This window comes from Tamandua tetradactyla, chromosome 13 (assembly GCF_023851605.1).
Source record: "Tamandua tetradactyla isolate mTamTet1 chromosome 13, mTamTet1.pri, whole genome shotgun sequence".
Classification (NCBI taxonomy): domain Eukaryota; kingdom Metazoa; phylum Chordata; class Mammalia; order Pilosa; family Myrmecophagidae; genus Tamandua; species Tamandua tetradactyla.
The window spans coordinates 9,669,102-9,697,001 of NC_135339.1; the positions used below are offsets into that span (position 1 = coordinate 9,669,102).

At 35.7% G+C, this 27,900-nt stretch overlaps 1 protein-coding gene across 3 annotated transcripts in view; it reads left to right on the forward strand.

Moving 5' to 3' along the window:
* LOC143653579 (wings apart-like protein homolog) overlaps nucleotides 1-27,900 on the forward strand; it is an 86,594-nt gene that overhangs the window by 23,403 nt on the left and 35,291 nt on the right. For 2 of the 3 annotated variants that reach the window (XM_077124706.1, XM_077124705.1), the window contains exons 3-4: nucleotides 4,088-5,131; nucleotides 7,211-7,329. In XM_077124706.1, the coding sequence (XP_076980821.1) occupies nucleotides 4,088-5,131; nucleotides 7,211-7,329 (1,163 nt within the window). The remainder of the gene's footprint in view (nucleotides 1-4,087; nucleotides 5,132-7,210; nucleotides 7,330-27,900) is intronic. The other variant, XM_077124707.1, reaches the window with a different exon arrangement.

A 27,900-nucleotide genomic window follows, 5' to 3' on the forward strand; every position in this document is an offset into this window, starting at 1 on the left:
ATACACTGAATTCCCACATATTATTTCCTCCTTCTCTTGTCCTTCAAACTATATATATATATATTTTAATTTTTTTAAGAGTGTTTGAAAACTTGGAAAAACTCTAATAACCCTGAAAAATATGTGCACAAACATTTTTTCATTCAGATTCTCCAGATTTTCAGAACCTGTGAAACCCATCCATAGATTCTCATCAAACCTCCTTTTCCACTTTTTAAATACTTCTGATAATTCACTTTACCCAGGGAAGCCTTAAATCTGTGCACCTGTTTATTTTATTTATTTATTTATTTATTTGTATGCTGTATAGTCTCGTTTCATTCTTTTTCCATGTGACTGTCCTGTTATCACAGCACCGTTTGTTGAATTTTTTGGAACCAAACCTGGGTTTCCTGAATGGCAGGCAAGAATTCTACCACTGAACTACCCTTGTACCCCCTACCTGTTTATTTTTACAGTCTGTTCCTTTATAAAACTATGAACTATTAAACTATTGCAAATACTGATATTGTTTGTATATTTGTTTTTAAAAGAATGTTCTATTTCCTTTTAAAATCAAGACTCCTTAAGGGAATGGTGGGCGTTTAATTAATCTTTTATGTGAGGTTACTTTGTTTTTCATTTGAGTAAAATCAGACTTTTTTTTTCCTTCAAATTTTTTATTGTAAAAAATAACATATACAAAAAGGCAATAAATTTCAACGCAAACCACAACAATTATTTGTAGAACAAGATTTCAAAATTTGTTATTGGTTACAGTTCACAGTTTTGGTTTTTCCTTCTAGCTGCTCCAAGGCACTGGAAACTAAAAGAAATACCAATATAATGATTCAGTAGTTATACTCATTTGTTGAATCCTATCTTTTCTTTTATAACTCTGTCTTCTCCTTTGATCTTTTTCCCAGTCCTTAGGGGTATTTGAGCTCCCCCAGTCCTTAGGGGTATTTGGATTATGCCCATTCTAACTTTTTCATGATGGAAAGGACTGTCGGTGATATGGGATGGGAGGATGAACCTAGTTAATTCTCTGGAGAGGCTTACCTCTCTGGGTTTCAGGACTCATCTGGCCTAAAACCCATCTGGAGGTTTTAGGTTTCTGGAAAGTAATCATAGTGCGTGGAACCTTTGTAGAATCCTAGAGCCCCAGGTGTTCTTCAGGGTTGGTAGGAATGGTCTTGGTTGGCGTTTGGCAAACCATGGTAAATAGCAGTATCTAGCTGAAGCTTGTGTAAGACTAGCCTCCAGAATAGCTTCTCAACTCTGTTTGAACTCTCTAAGCCACTGATACCTCATTTTGCCCTCTTTTCCCCCTTTTGGTCAAGAAGTCATTATTGATCCCATCGTGCCAGGGCCAGCCCCGAGAGTCATAACCCACGCTGCCAGGGAGCCTTTTACCTATGGATGTCATGTTCCATGTTGTGGGGAGGGTATTAATTTTACTTGCAGAGGTGGGCTGAGAGAGAGAGGGACCACATCTCAGCAACAAAAGAGGTCCTCTGAAGTAACTGTTAGTCATAACTATAGGTAGGCTTAGCTTCTCCACTACATAAATATGCTTCACAAGAGCAAGCCTCAAGATCAAGGGCTTATCCTATTGAGTTGAGAGTCCCTTGTGTTTGGGATAGTATCAGAGGTTTCCCCAGTGGTAGAGTTTTTAACAATTCCATATTTTTTCTTCTAACCCTTAAAGGATTTTGCCATAACTTTTTTTTGGGTGGTATCTGTATGGTGGGGGTCACATTTCATTCTTTTTCCATGTGAGTATCCCACTATTGCAGCACCATTTGTTGAATTCTTTTTTCTTTGGTGGGGGTAGGAATAGGGAGTACATGAGCCAGAAATTGAACCAGTATCTCCTGCATGGCAGGCAAGAATTCTACCAATGAACTTGCACCTCCATTTGCCATTACTTTTTGATTATATGCTCAATGTACTGTGGAAAAAATCAGGCTTTTGAGAGGTTATATGGCTTGCCAAATTTTCACACATTTTTTGTTTTCCTGAATTTGTTTTCTTAAGTATTACCTAATATACAAAAGATTGAGTACCAATATAGTGAGGCTAGAAACTAAAATGAGAAGGCTTATTAAGTGTCTGATGGCAGTGGTGTTGGGCTAAGTTTCTATGGAGAGTCTTCTACAGATCCAGTTTTCACCCTCTAGCTTGAGGAGGGACATAAGACTTTAGAATGGTTTTGGGTTCTTTGTATGAATTACACCTTGTATGCATGGGACATAAGGAGATTTTGATGAACTGATTGGATATTAAAAATATGTCTCATTGTGATGAGATTGTAATAACTTTGATAATTTGCATGTGTGTGATCTTTAACATGCAAAGTATCTTTAAATATGTTATCTTCTTTTATCTGTTCAGCTTGCTCTTTTTAAAATTTTTTTATTAAGCATAGCAACATATAAACACAAACATTCTTACCATATGATCATTCCATTCTACATGTAAAATCAGTAACTCACAATATCATCACATGGTTATATATTCATCATGATCATTTCTTAGAACATTTGCATCAATTCAGAAAAAGAAATGAAAACAGAAAAAAATTCATACATACCATACCCCTTACCCCTCCCTTTCATTGATCACTAGCATTTCAATCTACTAAATTTATTTTAACATTTGTTCCCCGTTTATAAATTTTTATTAATAAAACCAAACAACATACAATATGAACATTCTTTTTTATCACATAGTTGTATATTCATCATCATGATCATTTCTTAGAACATTTGTATCAATTTAGAAAAAGAAGTAAAAAGAAAACAGAAAAAAAATTCATACACACCATACCCCACACCCCTTACCTTTTATTGATCACTAGCATTTCAGTCTACTAAATTTATTTTAATATTTGTTCCCCCTGTTATTTATTTATTTTTAATCCATGTGTTTTACTCATAAGGTAGATAAAAGAAGCATCAGACACAAGGTTTTCACAATCACACAGTCACATTGTGAAAGCTATATCATACAGTCATCTTCAAGAAACATGGCTACTGGAACACAGCTCTACATTTTCAGGCAGTTCCCTCCAGCCTCTCTGTTATGCCTTAACTGAAAAGGTGCTATCTGTTTAATGTGTAAGAATAACCTCCAGGATAACCTCTCGACTCTGGAATCTCTCAGCCACTGATACTTTATTTTGTCTCATTTCTCTTTCCCCTTTCGGTCGAAGGTTTTCTGAATCCCTTGTTGCTGAGTCCCAACTCATTCTAGGATTTCTGTTCCACGTTGCCAGGAAGGTTTACACCCCTGGGAGTCATGTCCCATGTAGAGAGGGGAAATGGCAGTGAGTTTTGCTTGTCCTGTTGGCAAAGAGAGAGAGGCCACATCTGAGCAACAAAAGAGGTTTTCTTGGGGGTGACTCTTAGGCCTAATTTTAAGTAGGCGTAAACTGTCCTTTGTTGGGTTAAGTTTCATATGAACACACCCAAAGATTGGGTGCTCAGCCTATTGCTTTGGTTGTCCCCACTACTTGGAGAATATCAAGAATTCTCCACTTGGGGAGGTTGAATTTTCCTTCTTTCTCACTGTTCCCCCCAGGGGACTTTGCAAATACTTTTTTATTCACTGTTCAAATCATTCTGGGATTTATCGAGGCATCACTCTGGACAAACTTACAAAATCTCATGCCCTACTCAAGGTTCCGTGTAGTTATGGTGTTCAGTTAAGCTATCTACATGTTATATTTCTCCTAAATAATTTTTAATTTAAGCATCTTTATTTGAAAAAACCCAGTCCCCGAGGAGGTTTGGCATAGTCATTTACATGTCATTTTGAATTGATTCAGTTGATTTATTTACTTAACACTGCTGAACTTGCATCTGAGAAAATTGGGGCAAAAATTTTAAGGGAGAAAGATCACTAGGAGACCTGAGAGCAATATGCTGAAAAATTAAAGGGGGAAATGTCAGATTTCTTCACAGTTCAAAATTATGGGAGTTATTTCTAGGAGAACTGATTTTATACTATTAATTAGCCAAATAAATATTTCTGTAATTTGCCAACTTATATTGATTTCATTTATGTTTTAATCCTTTGACTTAAATACTTTTCATTTTTATAGATAAAGTGGAGAACTTTAATGAAGAACATGAAAAGAATAGTCATCATATTTATAAAAATGCCGATGACAGTAGTAAGAAACCCAATGCAGAAACTACAGTGGCTTCTGGATACAAGGCTGATGAAATCAAGGAAATATATGATTCTTGGAACTCCCAAGTTGGAAAAAGGTCAGAATCTCCATCAGAAATATCTCCAATTAAGGGATCTGTAAGAACTGGTTTGTATGAATGGGATAATGATTTTGAAGATATCAGATCAGAAGATTGTATATTAAGTTTGGAAAATGATCCTCTTTTGGAGATGAAGGATGAAGATTTTAAAAAGCAGTTGGAAAATCTAAATGAAGCTATCGAGGAAGACATTGTACAAAGTGTTCTTAGGCCAAGCAACTGTAGGACGTACTGTAGGGCCAATAAAGCGAAATCCTCACAAGGAGCATCTAATTTTGATAAGCTAATGGATGGCACCAGTCAGGCCTTAGCCAAAGCAAACAGTGAATCAAATAAAGATGGCCTGAATCAGGCAAAGAAAGGCAGTGTAAGTTGTGGGACCAGTTTTAGAGGGACGGTTGGACGGACTAGAGATTATACTGTTTTGCATCCATCTTGCTTGTCAGTTTGCAATGTTACCATACAGGATACTATGGAACGCAGTATGGATGAGTTCACTGCATCAACTCCTGCAGATTTGGGAGAAGCTGGCCGTCTAAGAAAAAAGGCAGATATTGCAACTTCTAAGACCACTACTAGATTTCGACCTAGTAATACTAAATCAAAAAAGGATGTTAAACTTGAATTTTTTGGTTTTGAAGATCATGATGAGACAGGAGGTGATGAAGGAAGTTCTGGAAGTTCTAATTATAAAATAAAATATTTTGGCTTTGATGATCTCAGTGAAAGTGAAGATGATGAGGATGAAGACTGTCAAGTGGAAAGAAAGACAAGCAAAAAAAGAACTAAAACGGCTCCATCACCCTCCTTTCAACCTCCCCCAGAAAGCAATGATAATTCCCAGGACAGTCAGTCTAGTACAAATAATGCAGGTATGGTTTTTTTATTTGTGTGTGTGTGTGTGTGTTTAACTATAGTAAGTAAATGTATTTTTCAGGCTTAAATCAACAGCCACCTACTTTCTTCTTAGAAACTCAATTATTCATTTTAATAGAATTAGCAATTTAAAACCACTAATTATCCAAAGCTATGGAATTTAAAATGTTAATGATTAGGTCCTGAGTTACATGGAACCAATTAGTAGATTGAGGAGTGTTTTCATATTTGTGTTTTAATTCTCCCATTAGCCAATAAGAATTTTAACGTGTGTATGGGTGCAGGGATATCACACATCTTGTTTCAACCTTGAAAATCCATATGCAATGGAGATGTAGTTTAGGTTTGATACATTTAGAACTATACTGATAATAGGTTGTTATAAATAAGGGAAATATTAGAAGATTAAAATGAATAAAAATCCTTTGTAGTTGGTTCAGAACTAATCAACTGGTAAACATTAAAAACATTCTCAAACTGTCTTAAATTGATTTAAAAGGCATGAAAAGTGGTAGTTAAGTATCTATGCACTCGGAACAGTGTCAATTTGATTTCTCTCTTAAGGTACTAGGACCAGTAATGATTAGAAGTCCTCAAAGAATTCATAGTCTCTACCTTGAGAGACAAAGGAAATAGGTTAGCTCTGCTGTAATTAAGTCATTACCTGGTGAGGGCTTTGTGAAATAGATTGTTGAGTGAACAATAATATGTGAAAGTCTCTGGGGTACAGGTTTTCTTAACCAACTCTAGTTTATCAGTTTACTTGTTAAATAAAGTTTTCTGTTCTGTTAGGATTGTAGAAGAAATGTCATCATGATGAATTACAATTATAATAATCTTAAATATAGATTCTCAATCTTATATTGGAGTATAGCTGCCATTTTGCTTTATTTGGCTTAAAAATAGTTGTCCTAGATTGGAATCATTTATTCTTACTTTCAAAAATAGAATTACACAGGAGTATCCCCTGAGCCTTCCTCCCTCTACCACCCCTTCCCTCATAACACACACCCACAAATCCCTTTTGGGGAACTGATTTATAGCATTGTTGCTAGTCCCCTGAGATCGATTTGGGCAGAACCACTTCACAATTTCTTAGGAAGATGAGAGGTAATGACCAGTACCTGAGCTCCTGTCCTGCTACAGTTTACCTAGTAGCTTTTAGGCTTATCTCGATAGCATATTAATTCTAATCTGCAATTGAAAATCTATGGATAAAATGTACATTTGGTGGTAGTACACCTTTTTAGGCTTTAAACTGTGAAATCCTTAGGCCCCCTTTCAAAAACTTGATGCTGATACCAAGTAACATTGGAAAATTAGAGGTCATTTAGTTGATATACCGAAATTGGAATTTGAGTCTTCATGTAACATGTGAATTTGCAAGCATTTCAGTAAGGGTTGGGATAGAGAAATAGCTTCACTTTTTTCTTAAGATTAGAAAGAAAACAAACCTTTATAACCATTTGGGGTGTAATCTAATCCTTTGGTTAGATTTTGGGTAAAGACCCACAAATTTACTGAACTGCATTATACTTGTTAATTTTATAACTTTTTGTCAAGGAAAGCCGTCCTCTTTTTTGTTTTTTTAAATGTATCCAGTTATTGGTCTTTTTAGATGCAAGCAGGTGTTCTTTGAAGGCTAATATAATTTGGTGAACGTGAATTCTAGAAAAATGTTAAAAGTGACTATCATTTGATGTTTTCAATCAGTGTGTGTTTCTGTTCAAATTGAACCAACCAGTGCCAGTGTCCACACATATCCAGCAGTTATATGAGCTATGAACAGAAATTATTTTGGAAAAGACTTGATTTTGCCATTTACACAAAATAAAGCTAGAACACATAATAACAGCCAGGTTTATGATTTTCGTTTAGAGGGAACAAACCAGAGGTGAGAGTGGGAGAATGAAGCTTAATGTCATTGGAAATATTTGATCAGCTATGTTTATTTTATTTCCTTTATCTTTTCTTTCCACAATAGTCCAAAAAAAAAAAAAAAAGCCTTCATAGGCTGTCTGGTAGATAATTTGAAATATGAGAAAGTTAGCTAGTTTTGATTACTTGGATTTCAGAAAACTTGGATTTTACAGAGGACTTGCCCGGTGTGCCTGAAAGTGTGAAGAAGCCTACGAATAAACAAGGAGATAAATCAAAGGAAAATACCAGAAAGATTTTCAGTGGTCCCAAACGAGTAAGTAAAGCACTATCTGTCATTTTTTATACTTATTATTGTAGAGTACAGCCTTTGCTAATTTTTTTAAATTTGAAAATTACTACCAAACATTGCAATTAAATGTCTGAAAAGATAACATGTTTCACTCATTATAATGTGGCCCAGCATAGATAATTCAGACTAATTTGCTTGAGTTTACCTTTTGGTAAAAAATTAATTCTTTACTTAAAATTGCTTGGAACAGTGTTAAATTTGTTTTTGAAAAATTGAAGTTGGAGGTAGGCAACCTCTTTTGTTCTTATAGGTTGAACTACTTCTATGCTGCTAGAGAATGAGTGTACCCACTGTTTTTGTGGCTGTATTTTTGCTTTTGCACTATGAGTTGTACCCCCCACCCCCCCAAGAGAAAACTTGCTGGATGTTGACAGAATAACAGAGCCTTAACTGCTCTGGGACAGGTTAGCGTGGTATAGGCTTCTGGTTTATATATAAAAGTTTCTGTCATATGTTGATTTCCAGAGCAGCACTTCTCAAAGTGTTCCAACTCAGGAATGCTTTACATTTACACTCTTAAACATTTATTGGTATTCCCATATAACTTTTGTTTATGTGGGATATATCAATACATAGCAGATTAGAAATTAAAGCATATTTTTAAGATATTAATAATTCACTACAAATAATGAACCCAATTCATGTTAATAATATTTTTATGAAAAATTATTTTCTAAAACATTTTGAGTGAGAAGAGTAACGTTGTTTTACATTTTTTGTAAATCTGTTTAATGCTAGGCTAAATAATACATAGCTGGAATCTCATATCTGCTTCTGCATTCAATATGCTTTATTATGTTTTTGTTGAAATATGTGAGGAAAATCCAGCCTCATACAGATGTGTAATTGTATACTAAATATCCTTTTCAGGAAATTGTGGATATTCTTCTTTGATGCTATACCAAAACTTAAATGGAAATTTCTTAAAGATTTACTGCAACTTGGATTTTTGAAACCATGCCAATGGATCGTTCATACTGTTCTGTTAAAATCTGTTGGTCTGTCTTATATTTTGAATGGATAATTTACCCATATATGTTTGGAAAATATTGGCTCATGAGTTGTGCAGATCTTTCACATGGTGACTCATTTCATTATACAGTATTAAAAAAATTACATTAATAACATCACCAAACTCATCAGGAAAGTCTTTAACTATTGATTCAGGGTGCTAGATACAAATTTTTAACTAGTGTCTGGCAGTGAAGAATAATTCTAGTTCTGTTTGGGATCCCTACCTTGATTTGTGCTAAGATGTCAGCAGTTTTGTCCACCATTGCTTTTGCACAATCCCTACTAACTAATCAACACAGTGACAAAGGCAAATAACCTCCTGTTGTTATTATGATGATGAAAATGCTTTTGATTTTGTAGAAACCCTGAAAGAATCTCCTGAGGATTCCCTTGAGCTTACTTTGAGAACTGCTCTTTTAACTCTCCTTTCCTTTCTTCCCTCCCAATTTATGAAAAGATTGAAATGAATGCAGTGAATACCTGTATCCCTCTACCTAGATTTATTGGTTAACACTTTGGTATAATTGCCAAAATTACACACTCTGTCAGTCTTTGTTCTCTCTTTCCATGTGTGTGTATGTTGATTTATGCTGTTTGGTTTGAAAGTAAGTTTTTTTTTTTAATAGCCTGTTTCTCTTATGAAAAATGACAATATTCTACCTGGTTATGTGATCCTATTAAGCATATTAGTAGTGATCCCTTGATGTAATAATGTCCAATTTATTTGTTTTTTTAAAGAGTGCACGGTATTTGTATTATAGAATGTTTCACATTTAGAATTTATCTGGTTGTTTCCTCAGTGTCAATTAACTTGTTACTCCAGCATATTAAAATAGTATTGTGTCATAGGACACTGGAAATTAAGTCTAGAAGCTTGATAAGGTTCAGGTTAACTATTTCGGTGGCAGGAATACTTCAAAGGTGTTATTGCATACTTCATGTTCTTCACATCAGAGCTATGTACCAGCTGGTTATTTCAGTAGTAATGTTGATTGACCACCTAGTTAAGATTATGATCATCAGGTCTTTTCAAAATAAGGATGTATTTTCCCCTCTCTAGTTGAATTAATAAATAAGTTCTCAGGTGCAACTTTGGCACGATGTGCATATCATGCTCCCCATTATTGTTTTACATCATTTCAGCATCCATTGTTGAGCTTTGCCTGTATCAGTTTATTAAACTGAGAGCTGTAGAACGGTGAATTTTCTAATTATGTTATTTTTTCCACATTTAATACGTGAAATTCTGTAAAGAGGCGTTTTCTTCTTCCCACCTCCCTCTTTTGCATGTTACTATAGACTCAGAACTTTTGTTTATTAAATGTATTACAATATTTTGGTCTTCTTAAAAATTATTTGTCTAAGTTATCTTAGATATAGCCATTGTGAACCATTTCGCACTGTTTTTTTCTTTTTTTTTGGCATAACCCTGTCATCTTTGACTACTTCCCCTTGCTTTTTTTTTAAATGCAATTTTATTGAGATATATTTACAAATCGTCCAAAGTGTACAATCAGTGGTTCATAGTATCATCATATAGTTGTCCATTCATCACCATAATGAATTTTTGAACATTTTCATTACTATCATCCACAGTACCAAAGATTTAAGATGTCAAATATTTGAATATGACAGTTCCAAATAGCCGAGGCATCTCTGGATAACCTTAAAATCGATGAAATTTGGTGGTGCTTTCATCTCTTTTCTCATTGTGGTAGTTTAGGGAGATGGGCTTTTGTAGCACTTCTCCTGGCTTCACTGGTGCGAGTCTCCCCTTGCTTTTCAAACAGTATGATGCCCCAGGCTCATCTTGTACTTTCCGTTTTGGATGTGGATGCATCCATTTCTCCAAGGAACCTTGTTTCTTTTTGTGCAAATTAGTACTAAGAAACCAAGATCTGAGTGCTGGGTATGTTCATTGCTACTCTAGGGTATCACTACTTCTAGGCCTTTTCAAATTGGACAGAGCTAGGAAATATGTACAAATGTAAACCATGATTTCAAATTGTTAGTTTCATTTCAGATTTATTATTACAAAATGTATTTTTTTTTACAAAATGTATTTTTTAATATATATATGTATATTTTATTGGAGAAGTTGTAGGTGTACAGAAAAAATCATGCAGAAAATATAGAGCCCATATACTCCGCCATTAATCACACTTTGAATTATTGTGGTACCTTTGTTAAAAATGATGAAAGAATATTATTATAATTTTACTGTAAACTATAGTCCATAGTTTACATTAAGGTTCACTATTTGTGTTGTATATTCCGATGGTTCTTTTTTTTGTAAGGTTTCTTTCACTCAGCACAATGTTTTTTTGTATTTTTTTTTATTAGAGAAGTTGTGGGTTTATAGAATAATCATGCATAAAATAATTTGCATATACCACCCTATTAACACTATATAGTGGATGTGGTATATTTGTTACAATTGGTTAACACATTTTTATAATTGTACTTTTAACTACAATCCTACGATCCATGGTTTAACTTAGAGCTAATTGTTTGTATTATACAGTTCTGTTTTTTTTTTAAATTTTTATTCTACTAATATATACAACCTAGAATTTCCCCTTTTAACCACATTCGAATATATAATGCAAAAAAATATTTTTATATTTATATAATCCAGTAGAGTTAATTACACTATTATGCTGCTGTCATCACCATTCCCTGACTGCAGTCCAGCCCTGGTAATCTGTATTCTAGTTTCTGTCTATGAATTTGCTTACTCTAACTTTTTTCGTAACAATGAGATCATGCTATATTTTTTCTTAGTGTTTGGTTTGTTTCACTCAACAAGCTGTCTTCAGGTTTCATCCATATAGTATCATGCATCAGAATTTCATTCCTTTTTTTTAAATGTTTTTAACTGCATAATATAACATATATACAAAGCAAAGAAAGAAAAAAGTAATGATTTCCAAGCACACTTCACCAAGTAATTAAAGAATAGATCCCAGAATTTGTCATGGGCTACCATTCCATCATCTCAGATTTTTCCTTCTAGCTTCTCCAAAACACTGGAAGCTAGAAGAAATATTAATATAGTGATTCAGCAGTGATACTTCTTTGTTAAATCTCATTTTCTTACATACTCTTCCTTTAATCCTTCTCTCAATCTATAGGGATCTTCAGACAGTACCTGTTCTGACTTTTTCATGTTGAGAAGAAGTGTTCACACTAAAGAATAAGGGGATGTAATTAATTGATAATCCTGGAGAGGCTCCTCCTTCTGAGTTTCAGGGTTTATCTGATCAAGGAACTTTTTGAGCTGTTTTATGACTGAGTAGTATTCCATTGTATAGATATACCACATTTGTTTATCGATTCAACTGTTGATGAACACAGATTCCTTCCACTTTTTGTTGCTTGTGAATAATGCCGCTGTGGACATTGGTGTACAAATATGTGTTTGAGTTCCTGCTTTCAGTTCTTTTGGGTATATACCCAGAAGTGGGAATTCCAGGTCATGGGGTTGGTAATTCCATAGTTAACTTTCTGAGGATCACTCAAGCTGTTTTGCACAGTGGCTGCACCATTTTACCTTCCCACCCATGATGAACTGGTGTTCTCTTTAACCACATTGACTCCAGCATACTTAGTTTTCCTTTTTTATTTTTTTAATTGTAGCCTTTCTAGTGAATGTGTAATGGTATTCATTGTGGTTTAAATTTGCATTTTCCTGGTAGCTAATGATTTTCAGCATCTTTTTGTGTGCTTTCTGGTCATGTGGATATCTTCTTTAGAGAGATGTCTGTTTTAGCCTTTTGGCTATTTTGTAATTGAATTGTTGGTGTCATTAAGTCGAAGGGTTTCTTTGTATATTCTCCTTATTAAACCTTTATGGGGTATGTGATTTCCAAATATTGTAGTTTTCAGTTATTTCTGTAGTGGCTAATGATGTTGAACATCTTCGCATGTCTTCTTTGGCTATTTGTGTATCTTCTTTGAGAAATGTATATTCAGGTTTTTTGCCCATTTTAAAATCTTTTTGTTCTTGAGTTGTAGGATTTCTTTTTCTTTCTTTCTTTTTTTTTTGGTAGCATTTCTTTATATATTCTGGATATTAAAACCTTGTCAAACATGTGGTTTCCAAATATTTTCTCCCATTCTTTAAGATGTTGTTCTACTTTCATGATAAAGTCCTTTGATGTACAAAAGTTTTAAATTTTGATGAGAGACCTATTTATCTAATTTTTCTTTTGTTGCTTGTGCTTTTGGCATACAGTCTAAGAAATCATTGCCTGATGCAAGGTCCTAAAGATGCTTCCCTGTGTCTTCTAAGAAATATATAATTTGGTGTCTTATATTTAGGCCTTCAATCCATTTTGAAGTAAGTTTTTTATATAAGGCAGGAGTCCACCTTTCTTCATTGCATATGGATATGCAATTTTCTAGCACCATTTGTTGAAGAGACTATTCTTTCCCAGTTGAGTGAATTTGGCACCCTTGTCAAAATCAGTTGACCATAGTTGTAAGTGTTTATTTCTGAACCCTCATTTTGATTCCGTGGTCTGCATATTTGTTCTTGTGCTAGTACCCTGCTGCTGTGATTACTGTAGCTTTGTAATGAGTTAATAAATTAGGAAGTTTGAGTCCCCCATATTTATTCTTCTTTTACAGGATGATTTTTACTATCCAGAACCTCTTACCCATTTAAGAGATTTTGTACTTTTATCTTTTATTTGTATTTTTTCACTGAAAATCTTGATGTTCCTAATAGTATATTGGCTTATTTGCTTTATCCTACTGTTGACATTAAGTAATTTTTAAGTTATAAAATCAATATTACCACGAACAATAAAAATACTGACTGAAGGTTAAGATTTCTTTGCAGTTCTTTTTCTCCTTACGTTATATCTCACTAAGAATGAGTAGTTATAATTGTGTTCAAAGGTTTCTTGAAGTAGTAATTGATTTATTATTAATTCAGTACTCATTTGAGTTCATTTGTATGTATTTGCATTGTTTTTAAATTCAGTTTTAAAGTTAACATTGGAGTCATTTTTTTCCCCAGCTATTAACATAGCTTAGAAGGCAGCAAAACACGTGTACTTGACCTGATTATGAAGGAATCTCTCTGGCCTACAGTAAATTAGGTCGTAGCAGACTGGTAGGCCTCAGACCTATTTATTGCTGATGGATGTAGCAGGATGATGCCATTAGTATTACGAGAGGAAAGTTTAGGGAACTTTTTCCAGTTTATAAAGTCGAAAGAAATATGAGATCAAACTCATGTGAAAGATGTGCTAGATAAAGCCCTGACTTAAAGTAGTAAGTAGTCTTAACATTTATTAACCTGAAGAGACTAAATCAGTAAATCTTTTAGTTTCCCTTTTTACCTCATTTCGCTCATTGTTTCAAATATTTTATTTGCCAAAACCTTTATTATAAGTGGGGTTGTGTCAGAAGTTCTTCACTTAGGTACTACTATTTAGTGGATTGGTAAGCTTCAAAAGTGAAAGTTTTTTTTTAGCTGAAAAATGCCTTTATTTCTCTCTCATTTTTAAATTTTCCCAGGATATTACATTCTGAATTTACAGCATTTGCTCTTTGAACATTTAAAAAAACGCCATCACTATTTTCTGTGACCTCTTGTGTCCAAAGACAGGTTGGTCTTCATCCGTTATCATTTTCCCTCTGTAGGGAAGATGTCTTTTTGCTCCGGTGGCTCTCATAATTTTCTTTTCCCTAACAGGGGAGATCATGAAAAAGTGAAACTCCTAAGTGTTATACTACTTTAATGCTTTTGATTCCTAACTCTTATGTGAAACAGACTCTGCGTTTTCCTTTAGAATACTAAAAGACTAAGAGTTGCTTGATAGATTTTGCATCCATAGAAAGGAGATTATTGGAAAGCAGATAGGCAAAGTTTTACCTGTTTTGATGAGCATAAAGGAATAGAGGAAACAAATAAATGGTATCAGCATTGTTGTCTGTTCAGTTTGGTATCAAATTGTGCTTTTGGCGTACAGTCTAAGAAATCGTTGTTTATCAGAGGAACAGAATCTTAAGAATAAGTTCTCTGAAATGCCTATCTGGGTTTTCTAGGATTAGTTCTGTATTCTGATAAGATTTAAATATTACTAATGACCCTGTTTCCACGTAGTATAGAAGGCACCAGTAGTCCATGACTTACTGTGGCAGAAGAGTTTCCCTCCCTCCCTGTCAGGGTTTCTCAACCTCACTACCATAGACAGTTTGAACGAAGTAATTCTTTGTTGTGGGAAGGTGTCTGTGTACATTGCAGATTGTTGAGCAGCATTTCTGGTTTCTGCCCACTGCATGCCAGTAGCACAGCCCTTTCCCTCCTACCCTCCTACCTTTAGTTGCAACAACCAAAGTTTCTCCAGACATTGCCAAATGACTGTTGGAGAGGAAACCCCTCCCCATATTCATGGTATGTCTGTATAACTGTGTGTACACACATGTACATACACACTCTGCTTGGAAGTAAGTTGTAGACCTGATGATCATTATCCCTAAAATTTGTATTTTCTGAAAACAAGAGAACCCATCTTTAGCCATCATAGCCTGCTCGTCACAATCAGGAAATTAACATTGATATGATAAAATCATAATGCACAGATCCCATTCAAATTTCATTAGTTGACTCAGTAATGTCTGTTACAGCAAAACAAATAACTCCCTGTTCTAATCTGCTAGATGCTGGAATGCGATATACCAGAAACAGAATGGCTTTTAAAAAGGGAAATTTAATAAGTTGCTAGTTTACAGTTCTAAGTTGGATAAAATGTCCCAATTAAAACAAGGCTAAAGAAATGTCTGATCTAAGGCATCCAGGGAAAGAAACCTTGGTTCAAGAAGGCCAGTGAAGTTCAGGGTTTCTCTCTCAAGTGAGAAGGCACTTGGCGAACATGGCCAGGGTTTCTCTCTCATCTGGAAAGGGTTTCTCTCTCATCTGCTAGCTTTCTCTCCTGGCTTCCTGTTTCATGCAGCTTCCCGGGAGGCATTTTCCTTCTTCATCTCCAAAGGTCGCGCTGCTGGTGAACTCTGCTTCTCATGGCTATGTCATCCTGCTCTCTCAGAATCTCTCTTTTATAGGATTCCAGTGAAGTAATCAAGACTCACCTAGAAATGTGTCCATCTAATCCACCCTAACAACTGCTTTTGATTGAGTCACATCTCCAGGGAGATGATCTAATTAAAGTTTCAAAGATATAATGCTCAATAGGGATACAGTACTGAATAGGGATTAGAAGAAACAGTTGCCTTTACAAAATGGGATTAGGATTAAAACATGGCTTTTCTGGGGGTAGATACATCCTTTCAAACTGGCACACCCCCCTTCTCCCACATCTCCCAGGCAGAAAGCCCTTGATACAGTCCAGAAATCACGTGTTGCATTTAGTCGTCTCAGGTTTCTCCCCTCCTTCAATCTGGAAGAATATCCTTGTCTTTCCTAGTTTTTCCATGGCTTTGATATTTTTGAAGAATTTGGGCCTGTTATTTTGTATATTATCCCTCAGTTTGTCTTCTCTGATGCTGCTTCTTCATGATTATGTTTAGATCACATATTTTTGGTAGAAATCCCACAGAAGTGATGCTGTGTTCTCACTATATCATATTTGATGGCACACAATATTTATTTGTACCACTGTCATTGCTGATGTTAACTTGGATCTTGGTAAAGATGGTATATGCCAGGTTCCTCAACCATAAAGCCAATTGATAACATTTGATGGGAAGATCGTTTGTGAGTATGTGAATATACTCTCCTTATCTATTGGTGATTGGTGCCCGAAACAATTTTTATTAAAATGATTGCTGACTATGATTTCTGATTACATCATTTCTTCTACAGTTATTAGTTGGCCTTCTGTGAGGTAGAACTTTCCCTTTCTCCACGTATATAAGAGTATATATTTATCTCTATCAATATGAGTATGTATTCCAGTCATTTATTACTGTTACTTATTTAAATGATATTACCATCATTTATTTTTATAGTTTGATTTGGCCAGCTTATGGATGTTTTTTTCTAGCTGCTTCCTTGACTTGTCCCCACAATTTTCTGAGCATTTCTTTGCTTTCTGACATACTAAGATATTCCAGGCTCATGATATATTACCCAGTCCTAGAATCAGCCATTTGTCCGAGGAGCCCTGTGTTTTGTTGTTGTTGTTTTTAGTGAAGAATGGTATTTAGAAATAAAGTTCTGGTTACTTTAGGTATGGTCATTACTTTTGGAATGTGATTGCTACTAGGCCCTCTCAGCAACCAAAGCTGGGAAATATGTACATGTATGTAGATACTAACCCTCTCAGATATATGCAGATCTACTCCAGGGCTTCTCTGACTTGACAGCTAGTTAACATGTAAATGTATGTATGCACACACACCCTATTTCTTGATCTACCTATGTGTATTCGGAATTCACACCGATAACTCCAGTTTCTATCCAGCACCACACGTTTATTCCAGCCTTCCAACTTCCCAGTTTTACTTCCCTTTGCCAACAGTGAGAATATCTGGTTCCCATTAACCTCAACATTATTTACTTATTTTCTCATTCCTCATGTTTGTAACTAATTTTCTGATCTCCCTTCTTCACTAGATTAGAAAGCATGACTTTAAAGCATGCCATCTGTGAGAATTTTCTGAGTCCCTCACCAGGGATATGGTGAAAGGTTGTTTATACCAGGATTGAAGGCTGGCTGGGAAACAAGATGAGGAGGGTGAAGGAAAAATGTGGTAAAAACATAGTTGAAATGATTACTCAGAAAGTTGTCTTTGCTAGGAGAAAAAAATGAAGATAGGGTTTGAGGAATTGTGTTGGAAAATCTGGGTTAAAGGTAATCCTTTTGTTTTTAAGTTGCCACTCTAGTTCTGATCGCAAGTTATAGTTTCTCTGCATCCCATTATTTGCAGTTGACATATATGGATTTTTTTCTACCTGTCCTGCTCATAATTTGCTCTGTAGCTCTTCTTTCACCTGCTGCCCCTCTGCCCTACTTGTAGGGCATTTTCTTCTTTGTAAGGCATTTTCTCCTTTATTCAACCTGAACCTAGGACACTGGCCATGTTGTTTTGCCAGTTAATATTGATCACTAATCATTGGTGAAACTAACCATAATATCAAGCTCAGCTTCAACTCTCAGATATTTAGACTTTCACTTTTATCATGTCCCTGTGGTTTAGGTTGGTCCATCTGGCACTAGCTTTTGTCTCATTCTCTAAGGAACATTTTGGACTTTATTTTTTTCTTCCCTTCTGTCACTCAATATGACACTGGATAGTGGGTTTTCAGGCAATTGAATTAAAATTTCATAAGTCATGGTTATATTTTTAATTGTATTAGAAAGTTATAAATGCCTGAAATAGCAGTTTAAAAATTGTTGTAGTTTTATAAACTCATTTTTTTCTCCATAAAATAAGTTTATATAGGTTGTCAATGTAAAACGAATCCTGCAATTGAAGAGACTTGAGAAAGAACAAGTAGTCCCACGTCCTACCTAAGAACAGATGTTCCTTCCACAGTATCCTGCTTTAGTAGTTAGAACTCACTCTCAAAAGGCAATTTATTTTTTGTCAAATGGTTTTACCTGTTATTACTCCTTTCTGTGTCTCAAAATTCACTGTCGATCTGGGATCAAGTCATCAAGATGGTAGTGTGAGATCTACTATATTCCCAATAAATGAATCCAAAGCCTGTAAGAAGAGAGCGTCTGGCCAAGTGTTCTGGTGATGAGGGGTACTGGAAGAAGTATAGTAAAGGTAGTAAAAGCCTCTACCGCCCCTTCACAGCTCATCAGTTGGAGATCTGGAGAGTTGTTGAAGCTGAGCAGTTTCAGTCTGAGCCTAGGTGTATAGGTCAGTTTGTGTTGAATTTTCTTCTTCATTGTTTTTAATTGGCACATACTGCATGCCTTTCACAGTGCGGGGTACTGCGGATGCAGAAAAAAGTGAGATGAGTGTCTTAAACAGGCATTATTTCTGTTTTGTGAGGCAGAATGCTTTTCCCTCGTTGATCTGTATTAACATAAAGACTTAGGGAAATGTAAATTATTTTCTGTGATCTAATTTGTGTGTGTTTTTTTCTTTAGTATTTTATTTGGGGAGGATTTTTATAAGGAATAAAAGTACTGTTAGTCTTTTTCTTTGTCCAGATCCTTTAAAAATAGAAAATATTTCCCTGTAACTTATTCTCAGAAAGCTGTGGTTTGAGATGAGAAAATGTGATTGGTTAATCTAGAGCCTGACAAATTTGATATACATTGGACACAGTCAGAGTGTGTATATATATGTGTGTGTGTTATAGGACATATTATAGTTTGGAATTTCATTTGTTTTTGCAATTGGTAATAAATTTTGAGTTCATCTAAGACTCAGACATTCAGAAAATCTTTGCTAGGTTTTTCTTAGTACTCTGATGACTTCATGCTAATGACCACAAGTTAATACAAGAAGTATATATAATATTGCATATTTTTTGAGAGTAGTACCACGATTTTTTTATTAATTAAAAAAATTAACAACAAACAAAACAATAAGATATCATTCCATTCTACATATATAATCAGTAATTCTTAATATCATCACATAGTTGCATATTCATCGTTTCTTAGAATGTTTGCATCGATTTAGAAAAAGAAAAAGACAACAGAAAAAGAAATAAAACGATAATAGAGAAAAAAAAGTTATACATACCATACCCCTTACCCCTTGCTTTCATTTACCACTAGCATTTCAAACTAAATTTACTTTAACATTTGTTCCCCCTATTATTTATTTTTATTCCATATGTTCTACTGTTTTGTTGATATGGTAGATAAAAGGAGCATCGGACACAAGGTTTTAACATTCACAGAGTCACATTGTGAAGGCTATGTCATTGTTCAGTCATCATCAGGAACCATGGCTACTGGGACACAGCTCTACATTTTCAGGCAGTTCCTTCCAGCCTCTCCACTACATCTTGAACAACAAGAGTACCACAATTTTTTTACTGTTTAAATTTCCATTTATGGAAATACATAATCTTTTACAATATTTGTGTGATTGTGAAGACCTTGTGTCTGATGCTCCTTTTATGTAGGGTATGAACAGATGAGTAAAAAATATGGATAAAAAATAAACAAATAATAAAGGGGACAAAAGTAAATTGGGTAGAGGAGGAGGCCAAGATGGTGGCTTAGTGAGGTGTGGATTTAGTTCGTCCTCCAGAGGAACAGTACAGAACATCTGCTGGGGCCATGTCAGTGACTGGATACACAGCATACCCCAGTCTGGACCAGCTGGACTGGCTGTGAGCCCCCCCCCCCAGAACCGTGAGTTCCCCAAGCCACAGTGGCTGGCACCCCTCCCCCATAGGCTGCTTCCCAGAGGGGAAAGGAGAGGGACTTTTACCAGCAGTCAGGGCTTAGCACAACCAAGCTCCAAATGTGGAATTAACAAATTCTGACTACTAAAAATAGGTCCTGCTCTGAAAAGGATTTTTTTTTTCTATTTTTGTGGCTGTGTTTCTATGGCTTGACTGCTTCTTGAATACAGCTGCAGGGCTTCTCAGGCTCCAGCTGCCCCAGGCATGGGCAGAATTAAGCTTGTTGGAAAGGTTGTCTTCCCCAGGAGAGGGGTGTGGTCCAGCTCAGGTGGAATCTCTTCCTCAAGGAATTCAGACACCAGGGTCTGGAAAAGTGAAGTGATTTAAGCCAGCCTACAACCTCTCCTCTGTCTCAACCATGCCCCCAGCAGGGAGAGTCTGCTGAAGTTAAAGGTACCACATCAGCTTTTGCCTGTGGGACCCACAGATCGAAAAGTGCCACATACCGGTCAAGATAGGAAAAACACGGAGTCCAGAGGCTTCATAGCAAAGTCTTTAAACCTGCTGGGTCTCACCCTCAGGGAAAACTGATGCAAGTGACTCTTCTCTCTTGAGAGGAAGCCAGTTTGGTCTGGGAAAATCTGACTGGGGTCTGTAATACCTAAGTAGACCCTCCTAATGGGGGGAAAAAGGTACCATACAGGCAGGGCAAGAAACAAGAAAACAAGAACTGAATTCTGACCTGTTAAACAAAACCTAAGCTAGAGGTCTAGAGTAGGGTGAACTGAATGTCAGAAAACAGAGAGACAACAAAGTCATCCAGCAAGAAAATCCTAGGTAAAAAATTGAAGACAATCTCCAGAATAAACTAATTAAGGAAATTGAATGCCTAGACGCCAGCAAAAAAATAAATCATGCTAGGAAAATTGAAGATATGGCCCAGTCAAAGGAACAAAGCAATTAATTCAAGTGAGATACAGGAGTTGAAACAATTGATTCAGAATGTTTGAACAGACATGGAAACTTGAGGGAGGATATAAAGAAGTCAAGGAACAAACAAAAAGAAGAAATTGAAAGTCTGAAAAAATAAATCACAGAACACATGGGAATGAAAGGCAAAGTAGAAGAGATGAAAAAAACAATGGAAACCTACAGTGTTAGATTTCAAGAGGCAGAAGATAGGATTAGTGAGCTGGAGGACAGGACATTTGAAATCCGACAAGCAGAAGAAAATAAAGGGAAAAGAATGGAAAAATATGAGCAGGGAATTGAATGACAACATGAAGCGCACGAATATATATGTTGTGGGTGTCCCAGTAGAAGAGAAGGGAAAAGAAGAAAAACTAATGGAGGAAATTATCACTGACAATGGCCCACCGCTTATGAAAGACTTAAAATTACAGATCCAAGAAGTGCAGTGTACCCCAAACAGAATAGATCCAAATAGATGTACTCCAAGACACTTACTAATCAGAATATCAGATGTCAAAGAAAAAGAGTCTTGAAAGCAGCAAGAGAAAAGCAATCCATCACAAACAAGGGAAGCCCAATAAGGCTATGTGTAGATTTCTCAGCAGAAACCATGGAGGCGAGAAAAGAGTGCTATGATGTATTTTAAGTTACTAAAAGAGAAAAACTGCTAACCAAGAATTCTGTATCCAGCAAAATTGTCCTTCAGAAATGAGAGAGTAATTAAAACATTTTCAGACCAAAAAAATAACTGAGAGAATTTGTGACCAAGAGATTGGCTCTGCAAGAAATACTAAAGGGAACATTAGAGACAGTTAGGAAAAGACAGGAGAGAGAGGTGTGGAGAAAAGTGTAGAAATGAAGACTATCAGTAAAGGTAAAAAGAAGAAAAATTAGATATGACATATAAAATCCAAAAAGCAAAATGGTAGATGAAAGTACTTCCTTGCAATAATAACGCTAAATGTTAGTGGATTAAACTCCTCAATCAAAAGACTGGCAGAATGGATTAAAAAATAAGACCCATCTATATGCTATCTACAGGGGGTGCATCTTAGACGCAAAGATAAACACAGGTTGAAAGTGAAAGGTTGGGAAAGATATTTTGTGCAAACGAGAATCAGAAAAGAGCAGGAGTAGTCATACTAATATCCAACAAATTAGGCTTCAAATGTAAAACAGTTAAAAGAGACAAAAAAGGACACTATGCATTAATAAGGTAGATTGGGTTGATAGAAATATTAGTTAGTGCTCAATGAGAGTGAGTGGTAAAGGTATGGTATGTATGAGTGTTTTCCTTTTTATTTCTTTTTCTGGAGTGATGCACATGTTCAAAAAAAATGATCATGGTGATGAATACTGAACTATGTGATGGTATTGTGAGCCATTTGACTATATACCGTGTATGAAATGTTTATATCTTAAGAATGTTTGTATGTTAAGTTTTTTTCCCCTATTATTTATTTATTTTTAAACCATATGTATTACTTGTCCATCAATAAGGTAGAGAAGAGGAGCATCAGACACAGGGCTCTCACAACCACACAGTCACACTGCGACAGCCATATCATCATGCAATTATCTTCAAGAAACATGGCCACTGGAGCACAGCTCCACATTTTCAGGCAGTTCCCTCCAGCCTCTCCATTACAGCTTAACTAAACAGGTGATATCTATTTAATATGTAAGAATAACCTCCAAGACAACCTCTGGACTCTGGAATCTTTCAGCCACTGATACTTTATTTTGTCTCATTTCGCTCTTCCCCCTTTCAGTTAAAAAGACTTTCTCAATCCCTTTTTGCTGAGTCTCAGCTCATTCTAGGATTTCTGTCCCACGTTGCCAGAAAGGTCCATACCCCTGGCAGTTATGTCTCACATAGACGGGGAGGGCAGTGAGTTTGCTTGCTGTGTTGACCGAGAGAGAGGCCACATCTGAGCAACAGAAGAGGTTCTCTTGGGGGTGACTCTTAGGCCTAGTTTTAAGTAGACTTAGCCTATCCTTTGTGGGATTAAGTTTCATATGAACAAACCCCAAGATTGGAAACTCGGCCTGTTGCTTTGGCTGTCCCCACTGCCTCTGAGAATATCAAGAATTCTCCACTTGGAGAAGTTGAATTTCCCCCCCTTTCTCACCATTCCCGCTAGGGGACTCTGCAAATACTTTCCTATTCACTGTTCAAATTGCTCTGGGATTTATCTGGGCATCACTCCGGACAAAGCTACAAAATCTTATGCCCTAAGCAAGATTCCAAGTACTGTGGTGTTCAGTTAAGCTGTCTCCATAAGTTATATTAGGAAATTCACTTGTCAAAGTATAAATTTTGTACCAAATACACATTTTTTGTTTGTCTCTCACATACATTAAGGTTTTAAAATATTAATTACCAACTATTTTCAACACCCTGCATTATTGACATTCCTTTGTTCTTCCTCATGCAGAAATGTTTTTATATTTGTACGTTTAATCACTATCATTATACACTCTAGGCATTCCTAGATTATACCATCTCAGTCTTTATTGTCTATCTTTCCTTCTGGTTTTATTTGAAAGTGATAGTTTTTAAAGCCCTCTTCAACAAGTAGTTACAAGAGAGATCCCAGAGTTTGTCATGGGCTGCCATGCAATCCTCTCATATTTTTCCTTCTAGCTGCTCCAGAATATAGGAAACTAGAGAGCTTAAATACTTTTTTATCATCACAATTGATTTTTTTCCTTCTTTTTTATTTTTGTGAAAAATAACATATATACAAAAAAAGCTATAGATTTCAAAGTACAGCCCCACAATTAGTTGTAGAACATATTTCAGACTTTGACGTGGGTTATGGTTTCATAATTTTAGGTTTTTACTTCTAGCTGCTCCAAGATACTGGAGACTAAGAGAGATAACATTTTAATGATTCAGCATTCATATTCATTTGTTAAATCCTGTCTTCTATGTATAATTCCACCATCACCGTTGATCTTTCCATACTTCTCTTTGGGGTTGTTTGGGCTATGGCAGTTCTAAATTTTTGCTTTTGGAAGGGTCTGTCACTAATATGGGGTAGGGAGATGGAACTATCTGATGTTCCGAAGAGGCTGGGCTAGGTTTCAGGATTTAGCTGGACCAGGGACCCTTCTGGAGGTTGTAGGTTTCTGGACATTAATAGTTACATTAGTGCCTGGAACCCTTGTGGAATCTTATATATTGCCCTTGATGTTCTTTAGGATTGGCTGGAATGGTCCTGGTTGGGGGTTGGCAGGTTGTGATAGGTAGCAATGTCTACCTGAAGCTTGTGTAAGAGCAACCTCCAGAGTAGCCTCTTGATCTCTATTTAAACTCTCTTTGCCACTGATACTTTGTTAATTACGCTTCTTTTCCCCCTTTTGGTCAGGATGTTGATCCCGCAGGACCAGGTCTGGATTCATCCCTGGGAGTCCTCTCCCACAGTGCTGGGGAGATTTTCACCCCTGGGTGTCATGTCCCACGTAGAGGAGAGGGCAGTGATTTCACTTGCAGAGTTGGGCTTAGAGAGCCTGAGGCCACATCTGAGCCAGAGCAGAGGTTCTCCAGAAGTAACTCTTAGGCATGCCATAGGTAGTCTAAGCCTCTCCACTACCTACAGAAGCTTCACAAGAGTAAGCCTCCTGATCAAGGACAGGGCCTATTGATTTGGGTGTCCCTAAAATTTGACACAGTATCTAGGAAATTCCCTCATGGTAAGGTTTAATAGTTCCATAGTCTTTCTCCCCTCCTTCAGGAAACTTTGCCAATACTTTTTGATTATCTGCTTAACATACTCTAGGATGTTTCCAGGTGTTACAATAATCTATGCAGGATTAAAGGATTTCTTTCTTATTCTGTGCTTCCTGTGTTTTAAACAAGAATAAAATTAATGAATTGAAGACAATTCTGGTGGTGCAATCAGAATGACCCAGGTAAAACGTAGGTCAGTTGCTAAATGGTTTAATAGTAAGTAATAAAATGTAATAAGTAATAAAATGTTTTTATTTTTCATGTAACATTGATTGTTAACGTGGTACTTTTACAGTACTGTACACATTCACTTTCACTGAGTGGAACTAGTAATATGTGTCATAGTAGTGTGTGGTTTCCATGTACAATGCATTTACGTGCATATGGAATTGTTGTACCATTTTGAAACGATTTAAGAAGCTCATTGTCAGTGTCTGCTGTCTCTCCTACCTTCCACCCCCCCTCTCCCATGTGTGTGTGTGTGTAACCATGTCCACGTGCTTTTTGTTTTTGTTTTTAATTTTTAGATAATAGGATGTATTTTCATGTCCTCTCTCCCCCTATGTAATCAATCCTATTAACCTTCTAAGGCTTTGAAACAGTAGTCAAGGAAAGTTCTTAATGGATCAACTTTTATTTGAAAATTCAAAGATAGAAAATTCTTTTCTAGAGTATATTAGTATAAATGAGTTTGGTAATATTGTAGACTATAACCACTAGTTTAGTGGTTTTGCCTCTAAGTGGAATATTTCACTTCATTTTAGTGCATGAGTGAGCATTTTAACATCCATCATTAAGAGCTATGTATGATTCATTTTTGTTTTTTCTCTTATTAAAAAATGTTTTCCATTTTACTAATTAGCATTAGGTTGTATAAAACATGAAAAATTTTAAGTAATTGTGTTACTAAATGCCATTCTTCAACTGTCAGTGAAGAATTGATTGTGATCTTTTAATAGACCTTATTCATTTATTCTGTATACTGTTATGTTTCAAGGGCTTCAAGGGTTTTGAATTGTGTGGCCACAGTTTATGTTTTGTAATAATATTTGTTGCATTGTTTTCATGTCAGTTATCCCATTTGTCATAGTCCGTCTTTTTAGTGGGCAGACCATGTATATATTGTAGTTTTATAAAGATGCTGAACTCAGTGTGGTAGATCGTCACATAACAATTATAGTAGTATCACTTAATACTTGTAGAGCACATATTGTTTCAGGCATTTATTTAATCCTTCAAACAGCCATTAGCTGTAGGTATTATTGTTAACCCATTTTACAGATGAGAAAATAGAAGCACAGAAAAAGGTTGAGTAGCAATCTAAATTTTAACCCAGACCATGTGGCATCTGAGTCTAGTTTCTTAACTGTTCTGTGTATTATCACTTACAGTGAGAAGGAAGAATATTTAAATTTGGAGTCAAGCTGCCCCCATATCCAAAAGATTGTTCATTATGTGAAGTTAGTGGAGGTTTTTTGCAAAGAAATTTAGTACTTGAGCTTTAAGACACCTACTCTTTGCAAAATACTGTTATCTTATTGGGTTTGTGACTAAGCTTTGGGTTCTAGAGGTTGCTCAAATCAGGGATCTGATAACTAGCAAGGATGCAGGTTATATTGCTGATGTTTAAGGGCAACAGTAAAAAATAGAGAGCTGGAATTTGAAATGTCTTGTTTTCAGATTGCTAATGCATCATCATTGTATGCTAATACGTAAGAACAATGAATTTGTATACACAGTACAAATTCTGTTTAATGAAAGTTTCACAATATCATTCCTTTTAACATTAAGATTTTCTAATGCATTTACTCTGTGAATCAATTTATGCTGTGTCTTTTAGTAAGCCAGTTCTTTTTGTGGCACTTATACCATTGACTTGAGGTTATAGCATGGTTGTTTTAAAGAGAATAGTTGTATTATAAGCTAAGTATTAGTATGTTGCTTATTTGTAACTACTATGGGTTAATTGTTTTAAATTTTTTTATTGTATAATATAACATATATACAAAGCATAGAAAGGAAAAAGCAGTTGTTTTCAAAGAGCCGTTACAGGAGAAATCCCAGGTTTTTTCCTGGGCTATTATACCACCATCTCAAATTTTTCCTTTTAGCTGCTCCAGAATATGGGAGGGTAGAAGAATAACTATTTTTTGTCATCACAATCGACTTTCTTTTTTGCTTAAAAAATAACATATAGATAAAGCAATAAATTTCAAAGAATAACACAATTAGTTGTAGAACAGATTTCAGAGTTTGGTATGGGTTACAATTCCAGCTATTTACTTCTAGTGGCTCTAAGATACTGGAATGGAAACTAGAAGAAGTATCAGTTTAATGATTCAGCTGTCATATGTGTTTGTTAAACTAGACATTCTCTGTATAACTACACCATCACCTTTGGTCTTTCTTGTCCCATTCTTTAGAGGTATTTGAGCTATGTCCATTGTGACTTTTTCATGTTGGAAGAGGCTGTTGATAATATAGGACAGGGGGATGGAACTAGTGGATGTTCTGGAGAGGCTGGCGTCTGCATTTCAGGACTTATCTGGTACAAGGATCCATCTGGATGATGTAGGTTTCTGGAAAGTTACCCTGTGTTCTACTTTGCTAGCTGCCGGAATGCAATATACCAGAAACAGGATGGCTTTTAAAAAGGGGAATTTAATAAGTTGCTAGTTTACAGTTCTAAGGCCCAGAAAATGTCCCAATTAAAATAAGCCTATAGAAATGTCCAATATAAGGCATCCAGGTAAAGATACCTTGGTTCAAGAAGACCGATGAAGTTCAGGGTTTCTTTCTCAAGTGGAAAGGCACACAGTGAACACAGCGTCATCTGCAGCTTTCTCTCCTGGCTTCCCTTCACAAAGCTCCCCAGGAGGCATTTTCCTTCTTCATTCCAAAGGTCGCGGGGTGATGGACTCTACTTCTCGTGGCTATGTTGTTCTGCTCTCAGAATCTATTGTTTTCTCCAAAATGTTTCCTCCTTTATAGTATTCCAGTAGACTAATTAAGACCCACCCAAATGGGCGGACATACCTCAACCTAACTCTGTTTAACAGCCACTCTTGATCAAATCACATTTCCTGGAAGATGTTCTGGGTACAGTTTCAAGCTTGCAATACTGAATAGGGATTAGAAAAACAGCTGCCTTTTCAAAATGGGATTAGGATTAAAACATGGCTTTTTAAAAAAATTTATTAATTAAAAAATAAAGAAACAAAATACAACAATATACATAATCAGTAATTCACAATATCATCACTTAGTTGCATATTCGTCATTTCTTAGAACATTTGCATTAATTCAGAAAAAGAAAAAGACAATAGAAAAAGAAATAAAATGAACACAGGAAAGAAAAAAAAAAAAGATTATACCTACCATACCCCTTACCCCTCGCTTTCATTGATCAGTAGCATTTCAAACTAAATTTATTTTAGCATTTGTCCCCCCTATTATTTATTTTTATTCCATATGTTCTACTCCTTTGTTGACAAGGTAGATAAAAGGGGCATCAGACACA